A 10,871-nucleotide genomic window follows, 5' to 3' on the forward strand; every position below is an offset into this window, starting at 1 on the left:
TCTGATTAGTCGCCGCAACACACCTATAATTAGAAATATTATTAATGTTTACATGCCCCACATCCTGGTTATCTTTATTTGCAAATCTCTAGGTTTCGATAATATCTTCATTGCTTAGAAATAAAAAATATCTGTTGAGGCTGATACAAACTACTTGTTTTGTTTGTAGTATTTGATTACGATATCTGGTCGATTAGCCTTGATCTCCAGCTAACAAATGTATGTATGTATGTATGTATGTATGTATGTATGTATGGGCGTATCTATGTACATATATATGACCGCCAACTCTAAAAGCTTTTTTTTTTTAATTCTCTCTCTGTTTATTTCCTCATCTTCCTTTCTGTTGAAGAGCGTAAAAGACTTTCTCACCTTCCCGATCGTTAAACTAATACACCTGTTTGTTGTTTATACACCTGCCTTCATCTTTTGTTTTTTGTAAATTCCAACTATATATATATATATATATATATATATATATATATATATATATATATATATATATATATATATATATATATATATAATATTTATATATATTGTGTGTGTGTCTATATGCGTCTATACAAGTACAAATACATTCCTTCATACATGCATACATACACACACACACACACACACACACACACACACACACACACACACACACACACACATATATATATATATATATATATATATATATATTAGAATGGCACCTTGATTTCGATAGCTGCAGGTCGATCAAACCGTCGAGAGTGGACTTGGTGAACGGAAACTGAAAGAAGCCTGCCGTCATGCCTGTGTGCCTGTGAGTGCGTGTTTGTGTCTGTTCCTCACCACTTCATAACCGGTGTTGGTTTGTTTAGGCTCATGCTCCGGTATAAGAGGCTCAGTAATTCCGGTTTGCGCGGCCGACAACAAAAATCTTCACGGTGATGTCCCATGCCCCAGCTCGGCCGCAGTTCAATAACTGCAAGAAGGAGAACGCAAGAAAAAATATATACATAGCATCGGTCCCCAAAATGGTAAAGGGCGATCGTAATCGAGACTGCAAATTCTTAGTCATCGCTGATACCGCGGTCCCACCACTTCCTTGTGAGAACAACAGGATGTCTAGAAACAGTATGGAACGCTATCCGGTTCCGTATCGCTATGATTTAAAGGTCTAGGCGTGTCAGGAATTATATCCTACACTTCTACTTGAGAAATATTTCAAAGAATCACGAGTCTCTGGAATATCCACCCACTCATATGCTGATTCTAAGAAAAAGTAACTCAGTAGATCGAAGAACAGCCCAACCCTCATCGCTGAAGACGACGGAGAACCATTGATACATATTTGTCGTGCATACGCGCTTAAAGGCATCTATACATACGTGCATACATGCATGCATACATATCCGGATTACAAGTTCAGGTTTATACCTGTAATTATTGGGACACTAGGAGATATAACGCTGCCAAAATATCCATCTTGAGAAATTAGGATTCTGAAAAGCAAACAGGAGAAAGCTGATTCGAAGACTACAGATCCACGCCATCACTGGAACTGTAAAAATCTGTAAAACTTTCCAGAAGTTTAGCATTTAAGTATATTTGAGCATGTCTAGATATGGAGCTATATGGATATTCATTTCGACCACGAATGGTCAGGGCAGAAACGTTTTTAATTGTAGGTAGGTTTTGCTTGGTCAGAGCTGAGAAGAAGCAGCAGCAGCAGCAGCAGCAGCAGCAGCAGCAGCAGCAACAATAACAATAACAACAACAACAATAACAAGTAATATGTTTGTATATTCATTTCTCTATTCAGTTAATTAAATTACATCGCGGTCTCAAATATGGTTACGACGACGACGACGATGATGATGCTGATGAAGAAGATGTTCGTGCTGATGATGATGTTGATGATGATGGTTATGTCTGTTGGCAAGGTAAGTAGCCAATAAACTACTACTACTACTACTACTACTACTACTACTACTACTCGAAGGTCCTTCTGTAAATCTCTCCAAGAAAATGATAGATATGATGTTCGATTCCTATGAAATGGAAGTGACCTGGTTCTCTTTCACCTCTATCCCTCTCTCTCTCTCTCTGTCTCTCTTCTCCCTCTCTCTCTCTTCTCTCTCTCTCTTCTCCCCCTCTCTCTCTCTTCTCCCCCTCTCTCTCTTCTCCCCCTCTCCTCCCCCTCTCTCTTTTCTCGTTCTAAGGCGAACTAAGGTGAGGTTTCAAATGAGAGTCCTGATGTATCAAAATTCCCATGAATTCTATTTAAAAGGATTTTTACATTTAAATATCATTTTGTAGAAGGATAAATTTGCATACAGTGAATTGTACATTGAAAAATAATGCACTAGATTATTATTGTTTTTTTTTTTGCATCGTTATTGGTGCTGCTACACAATTCACAAATATTTTTAAAACAATAATATTTTATAATTTTTACATTTAGGCATTTCCTGACAAGATACCAATTAAAGAATTACTGAAAGATTTTCAAAGTAAGTGGTTTTATTCAAATTAATATGCATAACAGGCATGGCTATGTGGTAAGAAGCCACTTGGCCACGCGACCTTACACATCCACCCATTCATCAATCCATCCATCCATACATACATACACATATAAAACTTATAGGATCCATCTCCTGGGTTGTCGCCATATTGGGGAACCACCCATCTATAAAAAGCTTGCAGGAAATCGGACGTCTAGGCGTGTGTGTGTAGTTGAGGAATTAACAGGTCCGAGTTTCGATCTCATTCTGCGGCATCTAGAACAATTTCTTCCGACCCAACACTATTGATTCGGCCCCAGCCCTGCAATTAAAAGTGCGTCGAGTCGGTTACACCCACAATTTGAACGCTTAACCTCATGCATTGTGTCACATTAAAACTGCCTGAGAATTTAAGTGAGAGGCACATGTGCCGCTACCACCCTCATCGAATGCTATTATATAAGATAAGCTGCTCTGTGGTTGTAATTCAAACAGTCAGCCTTGTTAAATAGAATGCCATTGTGAATCTGCTCCTGGATTATGTTACAGGCAGGTACGAGTGTTTACGGAATACTCAGCCGACTATCAAATGAGTACGTACTTTTGATTGAACAAATGAAGCGACCATCGACGAAACCGATGGAAGATCTATTTATTGGGGCAAATTTACAAACAAATAATGGCGGAGTATTTTCACTTGTTTATTTATTATTGACTTTTTTTTCCATTTCCAGCGATCGAGGTTCGAGCCAACAGCGAAGATTCCAATATATGTAAGTAGAAACTCAATTTCTCTTTCTTTCTTTCTATTTGTCGCGTATTTTCTTTCTTTCTGTTTGTCTATTTTTTCTTTACGTCACTAACTTTCGAAAGACTTCCTACGTGGTCGATCGACCTGCAAAAAATAGCAACGACATCAAACTATTTGTCGCCTGTATCTTCTCTGTATTTTACCTTCTATCATTAACACCTTTTGTCTCTTTCCGTCATATCTTTTTCTATTTTCATTTACCAGCTGTCGTCTGCTTTTCCTCAAATTTTCTTTTTCTTAATTAAAAGAGGTTATTTTCTTTTTCTTCTTAAAATGGCTGCTTTAAATTTCAGTGTGTAAAGACGACCAGTTAGACATCGCTTTCATTATCGACACTTCAAGGAGCATTCATGCGCACGAATACGATCAACAAATCGAATTTGTTATGAAACTCGTCTCCATATTTAATATCAGTCCTCAAAACATCCGCGTTGCGGCAATCTCGTTCGGACAGGAAGTTGTTCGGGACTCAGCGTTCGGATTCTCAACGTACAAAACCAAGGAGAAAGTTCTGGCTGGTATCAAGGGTATTGTTTATCGTGGCAGAGACATGGGTGACCAAACGGAAACAGGAATGGCCATTGCTTTTGCCAGAAAGAACGTCTTTAGTAACACACGGCCGGGTGTCAAAAGAATTTGCGTTGTTTTGACTGACGGCAGATCCACAGATCCTTTGCAAACAAAACAGGAGGCAAGCTATGCCAGGAAAGATGGCATCAAGATGATTGCTGTCGGTATCGGTAACAATGTGTCGATGGAAGAACTCAAAGCCATCGCCAGCAACCGTCACCTAGTTTTTAAGATCGATTCTTATGATCTTCTGCCTCAGTTTGAGAGACACGTCATGACACAAACGTGTGAAAGTAAGTGTAAATTGCATCCTCATCTCACTTCCTGTTTCTCTCTCTCTCTCTCTCTCTCTCTCTCTCTCTCTCTCTCTCTCCTTAAACACCAACTTCACTCGGTCACTTTAAATATAATAATGATAATAATAATCCTTTCCACTACAGGCACAAGGCCTGAAACTTTTGCTACTCGATTAAATCGACCCCAGTACTCAACCCCGAAAGATGAAAGGCCAAGTCGACCTCGGAGGAATTTGAACTCAGAACGTAAAGACGGGTGAAACGCCGCCAAGCATTTTGCCCGGTGTGCTAACGATTCTGCCAGCTCGTCAATGATGATGATGACGATGGTGATGATGATGGTGATGATATACAGATGATGATCTCTGTAGTACGAATATAGTTTTGTGCGAATGCTGTCAAAGCAATCGATAAAAAGAAAATGTAACACCAAAGTTGTATAAAGTCCAAATTCTTAATAAAATGTTATACAGAGGGAATAGAATAACACAAGAAAGTAATTTAATTTATAAATATTAAATTAAATTAAATTAAATTAAATTAATTAAGCACAGATCTTCAGTAAATATCTCATTCTCCTTTGCAACAGCTATCAACCATTCGTACTCTCTTTGAGTACGCGCACACACACATATAAAGGCGCAAGATTTCCAAAAGTAGCATTTTAAAACTATCCAAAATACTTTGGCGTTTTATTCTAATTAAGTCCCACTCCACTTCAGCCACTCTCAAATTCATTCACACTCCACTTCACTCTCACTCCACTCCATTTACACTCGACTTGAGCTGTTTTCTAATTCCTTTTCTTTACAGATCTTTACAACGTTGTCAACGACACAGAAGTAATCATCACAGACGAAAGTAAGTATGTGTGTATGAAAGTATGAATGTATGTATGTATATATATGTATGAATGTAAGTATGTATAACTGTATTAACGCGCGCACACGCAAACTCACACGCGCGCACACACACACACACACACACACACACACATATGAATGCATATATGTGTGTATATATGTGGTGGCATCAAAAGACACGTCATTTCACAGTGCTCCCTCCTACTATGCTGACAATTAATACCAGCCTAGAAATGGTGCAGCCCCCATCCTTACCCCCCTCTCTCTTTCTCTCTCTCTCTCCAGCTGTGACACCCACGATGTGCCGCTGGATCAAAAGGTAGGGGACAAGAGGATATATCTCTAGCTGCACGCAGCTACACAAGCACCAGCAGCAATTAGCGAAAGCATGGTACGTGTTACCAAGCCGTACTCATCCGTGGATGACGATTAGCACTTGAGGCTGTTGCTTCCAAACATAGTGTATCTTCGACTACATTATCAAATTTTTTCTTACTCTTTTAACAGACTTGGGATATAGTCTGGGAAATATTTTTCCAGGAAACTTTACAAGGAGATTGTCAGCCTGTCTGGGAACAAATTGTGAATTCTTCGGTCCAATATCAGCCGCATGCGTGTGCTCCATGTTTACTACCATTCGTTGCTGTTCATTGCTGTTGACTGTGGTTCACTGTGGTTCACTGTTCTTTAATAATGTTTCTTCGCCATTACAGCTCCTATATCCATGAAGATCACTACAACTCCTAAATTTGAGGTAGAAGGTAAGTAAAACAACTTTGTACATGTAGACATACATAGATATATAAATATGTGAGTATACATACATACATACATACATACATACATACATTTATATATATATATATATATATATATATATATATATGCGGCATTGGTGGATATAATTTCTTTATTTGTGAATTAAGGCTTCCATTCGTTAGAAAAGTAGGAAAATATGCTAGTGATTAACAATTTTTCAAGCCGATTACATGCAGAAAGGCGTTCGCCTCCATTTTGGAAAATAGTCTCACTTCGTTCACGGGGTTTCTAGGGGTTTCACTACCATATGTTTATGTATTCCATGTTAATGAACCGTGTTCACTGTTGTTCATCGATGTTTCTTCGCCCTTTCAGGTCCGTTATCGAAGCAGTTCACCACTAAACCACCGATCGATACTGGCGAAGAAGGTAAGAGAAACAATCTTGTCTATCGTACAAAGACAGGTGTCGTATGTGTGTGTGTGTGTGTGTGTGTGTGCGTGTGTGCGTGCGTGTGTGTGTGTGTGTATACACAACGGGCTTCTTTCAGTTTCCGTCTACCAAATCCAGCCATATGGCTTTTATCGGCCTGAGGCTATCGTAGAAGGTATCACGCAGCAGAACTGAACCCGGAATCGTGTTGTCGGGAAGCGACCTTCTTACCATGCAGCCGCGCATGCACACTTGGCTGTTATTTTCTTTATTATTTTGAAGCAGGTGAAGCCACCTCATGATTTATAAAATTTGCTGTTGCTGTTTAGGCCCTGCTCGTCTCAAATTGAGCCTACCTGTGGCCAAAGACGTCTCAGATGTGACCATTCCATCTTTTTTATGTATCGCGAGTTACAATATTTATAGTTTAGAATATGATTAGAGTGAAAACTGGCTGTTATTTCTATGAGGTCAAGTGACGAAGGTTGAAGCTTCTACCCAGGGACATTCTGGTCAGCTTCCGGGGACGGGGAGGAGGGGCGTGTTTTTGTTGTCGTTGTTGTTGACTTTGTTTATGCTTGGTCGAAGCTCAGGTCAGATTGAGCAAACCTGTGGCCAAAAGTGGTCCACCCGTGACTATCCCATATTACTCGTATATATACTACATCTAGGGCCTCATATTTCACTTTGTCCTTCATATTTCTTTTTATATACACTGTTAGTGTTTAGGTTTGGCTGCGGTTTCTTTCAGGCAGGTTATTTGCTTGCAGAACGTACTTTATCGTCGTTGTTAAGCCCTCAGATTAACCTTGATCTAAGATCTAAGACGCTCCAGCCGTGCCATCCCACCGTTATCTATATCATTAAGAACTATATTCACTTGCTAGAACATGAAATGTCGTTTCGCCCCAACTTAGCTCAGATTAAATAAATCTGTGATCATTAAGGCACCACTTACGATCCTCACATTTGAGGTCTTTTGTTGGTATTTGTATGCAGGCTTACATTATCCAACGAATCCTTCCCTTTCTGGATATGATAAACTGCTATTTGAAGTATATTTGGCTGCTGTTTCTACTGGGTGAAGTGATTCTGTTCAAGCCTTTAAAATGCTTACTTGCCGTTCACATGTTTTCTGAGTCTACGCCATATTCCTGTGTTCACTGCCATATGTTGATGTATTCCATGTTAATGAACCATGTTCACTGTTGTTCATCGATGTTTCTTCGCCCTTTCAGGTCCGATATCCATGCACTTCACCACTAAACCACCGATCGATACTGGTGAAGAAGGTAAGAGAAACAATCCTATCTATTCAAAGGTATTGAGCGCTACACTATTTGTTGTTGTTATCGATTAGGTCCAGGTCAACCTAATATTTTCCCAGTATGATGGGCATGATTTGAGGGAATTTAGGCTGCCATTTTTATCAGGTTGAACGTCGACGTTCAGGCAACCAAGAAGTTGGTTTCTTCTCTGAATCTCCGCAATATTTATTGTTCGCCATTACATATTGTGAGTGTTTCAGATATATGTGGAAGTGAGCCATGTTTACTGTGCTTCAATGAACAATGTTCACCGATGTTCAACGGTATTTCTTTGCCATTACAGGTCCGATATCCATGCTGCACACTACCACAAAGTCACCATCCGTGGACGGTAAGATGGACAGTTTTATATATACACATATACATATAAAGACACACACAAATACACCGACATATATATATATATATATATATATATATATATATATATGAAGTCATGATAGATCGTTGACCAGTGACTATTCATTTTTTTCTCCGTGTTTTTCTCCTTGTTTTCTCCGTATTCTTTCTGTTGAAGAGCGTAGCTCGAAACGTTAAAGACTTTCCGTATTCCCGAGCGTCATACTAATACATCCTTTTGTTGTTTACACCACCTGTCCTCGTCTGTTGTTGTTTTTCTTCGTACATTCTCCTATATATATATATATATATATATATATATATATATATATATATATATATATATACATATATATCGTATGTACATATATGTATTTATATATGTGTGTGTGTGTGTGTGCGTGCGCGCGCATGCCCAAAGCTAAAACACCGGTCAGTTAATAGTGTTGTCATACAACCGGCTCTGTGCCCTTCTGCCAAATTTCCTGATTTGTGCTTATATAATGAACCCTTGTTAAACCTTTCTATTAAAGTAGCAGCGACCTGGCAGCATTTTTAGCAAGCTGGACAAAATGCTTAGCAGCATTTCGTCCGTTGCTACGTTCTGAGTTCAAATTCCGCAATGTAATCGATTACCCCTTACCCCAAAATTATTATTATTATTATTATCGAATGATATAATCATATTCATTAATTAAAAAATGGTGCGCCCATTTTGTTTTCTCGAGACTGTGCCTCCCCATATTTTCTGTTCTCAAACTGCTTTTTTATGCTTCAGTTACAGTCACCCGACCTATATCAGATCAACATCGTAAGTTGAGTTCTTTATTCTTTTTTCTTTCTATCATCATTATCATCATCATCATCATCATCATCATCATCATCATCATCTAACTGGATCCATTTCAATCTCTCTCTCTCTCTCTCTTCGTAAATTCTCCCATATATATATATATATATATATTCCAGCTTGTAAAGACCAGTTGCTTGATGTCAACATCTTGTTTCGGCCGTCACGTATTCCATCGCGGTACGTAATGAAGCTCATCGATAAATCAATCAGCGGCGATGCTATGGATCAGGGTATCACCAGAGTGGGTGTCATCTCAATACCGAAGGCGACATTCAAAGGTAAGAATTTTACCTTTATTTTCACATCTTTCTCTATTTACAAACATATTTCTTCGAGAAATCACTTTCTATCTTACTTACATACATACACACATACTTACATACATACATATATCTATATCAATTGACTGCTGCTGCTGACACGGACAGAGGTCACTGTCATTTACCATTGCCAACACAGTCACTACTACTACTACAACCAACAAAAAATGCCCCCACGTGGACTATTGACACCAGTAAGGAACAATTATGAACTTTTCATTTAATTTCATTTTTTTTAATATGTATTTTTGATAAGGTTCGTTTTTACAAGAACCGAAACATGTTAAAAATATCTCTGACAAAAATTTTTTAATTAAAATTCACTTTTTATATATTGGCGTTTTCAAACTTCTTTTATATATATATATATATATATATATATATATATATATATATATATATATATATATATATATATATATATATATGTATGTATGTATGTATGTATGTATGTATGTATGTATGTATGTATAATATTGTTTCTTGTTTTGTTTTAGGTTTCCGTTTGAACCATTACCGGAGCAAAGGTGAGATAAAGGAACACTTCAAGACCCACAACCCGACATTCATTCTGACGCCGTCACTACTCGATCTCCGAGCCAAGGCTTTCCACAAATTGAACGGCGGCCGCGCTGGAGCCAGGAAGATCGGCATTTTGTTGATCGACGAGAAGGTGACCGACATCGACAGCGCCATTGAAGAGGCGAAGTTCGTTCGGGTGGACGGCATCGAGATGTACGTGATCAGCATCGGGGGCCACAACGCCGACGATGCGATCGTCGGCCTCGTTGACAACAAGCGCAGCCGCATCGTGCACGCGTCCTTGTTCAGCGACCTGCCCTATATTGCCGACCTTTTGGTCCGAAAGATCTGCGTGTGGTAATGGTGGTGATGTTGATGGGGGAGGGTGGGGGAGGGTGTGGGGTGGGGTATGGTGGGGGTGGGGGGAATAGTGAAAATGATGTTGGTGACGTTGTTGTTGTTGTTGTTGTTGTTGTTGTTGTTGGTGGTGGTGGTGGAGTTGGAGGTGGTGATGACGAAGATGGTGACGATACTGGTTTTGGTGATTAGGGCGATGACAACGGACAACGGACAAACGACGACGATGACGATGAAAATGATGATGATGATGATGATGATGATGAAGAGGCGGGGTAGGAGGGGAGTGGGGGAGCGGAGGTGGAAGACACGATACTTATATATGCGCTACTGCTGCTGCTGGCCTCGGTGGTGGTTTGTTGTTCATGTTTATGATGATGATGACGATGATGACGATGACGATGATGATGATGATGATGACGATGATGACGATGACGATGATGATGATGATGATGATGACGATGGTGATGGTGATGATGATGAGGAGGAGGAGGAGGGGGAGGATGAAGGGGAGGAGGGGGAAGATGGGAGGGGGAGGAGGAGGAGGAGGAAGAGGATGAAGGGGAGGAGGGGAGGGAGGGGAAGATGGGAGGGGAGGGAGCGGAAGAAGAGGATAGTCTATTGAGTTACGAACCCGATTCCTCTGTGTAATTTCATCTTTTGAAAATAAAAGAATGACATAGTTGAATGATATATAAGTAATAACTTCTCTCTTCGCTTCTCTTTTATAATATAAAAATTATTGTCATTAAAAGTTCTCGAGAATACGAATCTGCTGCCTTGTTTACATTAAATGTTTTAATCAACGTTGTTATGGATTCTTCAGTATTAAATACAATTACATCCTCTTACTCGCTTCACTCACTGGACAACGGCCATTCTGGGTCCCAAACAAGGGTTTTAGCGAATTATATTCGAATATTTATTTTCATCGATCTCTATCA

General features: G+C 39.4%; 1 protein-coding gene across 1 annotated transcript in view; it reads left to right on the plus strand.

The window, feature by feature from the left end:
- LOC106870666 (collagen alpha-6(VI) chain) overlaps nucleotides 1-9,949 on the plus strand; it is a 40,791-nt gene extending 30,842 nt beyond the window's left edge. The window contains exons 8-19 of the mRNA XM_089340992.1: nucleotides 1,797-1,913; nucleotides 2,435-2,483; nucleotides 3,212-3,250; nucleotides 3,582-4,151; nucleotides 4,968-5,015; nucleotides 5,731-5,778; nucleotides 6,152-6,205; nucleotides 7,447-7,500; nucleotides 7,820-7,867; nucleotides 8,654-8,686; nucleotides 8,845-9,006; nucleotides 9,546-9,949. Of these exons, the coding sequence (XP_089197118.1) occupies nucleotides 1,797-1,913; nucleotides 2,435-2,483; nucleotides 3,212-3,250; nucleotides 3,582-4,151; nucleotides 4,968-5,015; nucleotides 5,731-5,778; nucleotides 6,152-6,205; nucleotides 7,447-7,500; nucleotides 7,820-7,867; nucleotides 8,654-8,686; nucleotides 8,845-9,006; nucleotides 9,546-9,931 (1,608 nt within the window). The 3' untranslated portion in view covers nucleotides 9,932-9,949. The remainder of the gene's footprint in view (nucleotides 1-1,796; nucleotides 1,914-2,434; nucleotides 2,484-3,211; nucleotides 3,251-3,581; nucleotides 4,152-4,967; nucleotides 5,016-5,730; nucleotides 5,779-6,151; nucleotides 6,206-7,446; nucleotides 7,501-7,819; nucleotides 7,868-8,653; nucleotides 8,687-8,844; nucleotides 9,007-9,545) is intronic.
- Nucleotides 9,950-10,871: the final 922 nt, after the last annotated feature.

This window comes from Octopus bimaculoides, chromosome 24 (genome assembly GCF_046866305.1).
Source record: "Octopus bimaculoides isolate indiv1 chromosome 24, ASM4686630v1, whole genome shotgun sequence".
NCBI classification, from domain to species: Eukaryota; Metazoa; Mollusca; class Cephalopoda; order Octopoda; family Octopodidae; genus Octopus; species Octopus bimaculoides.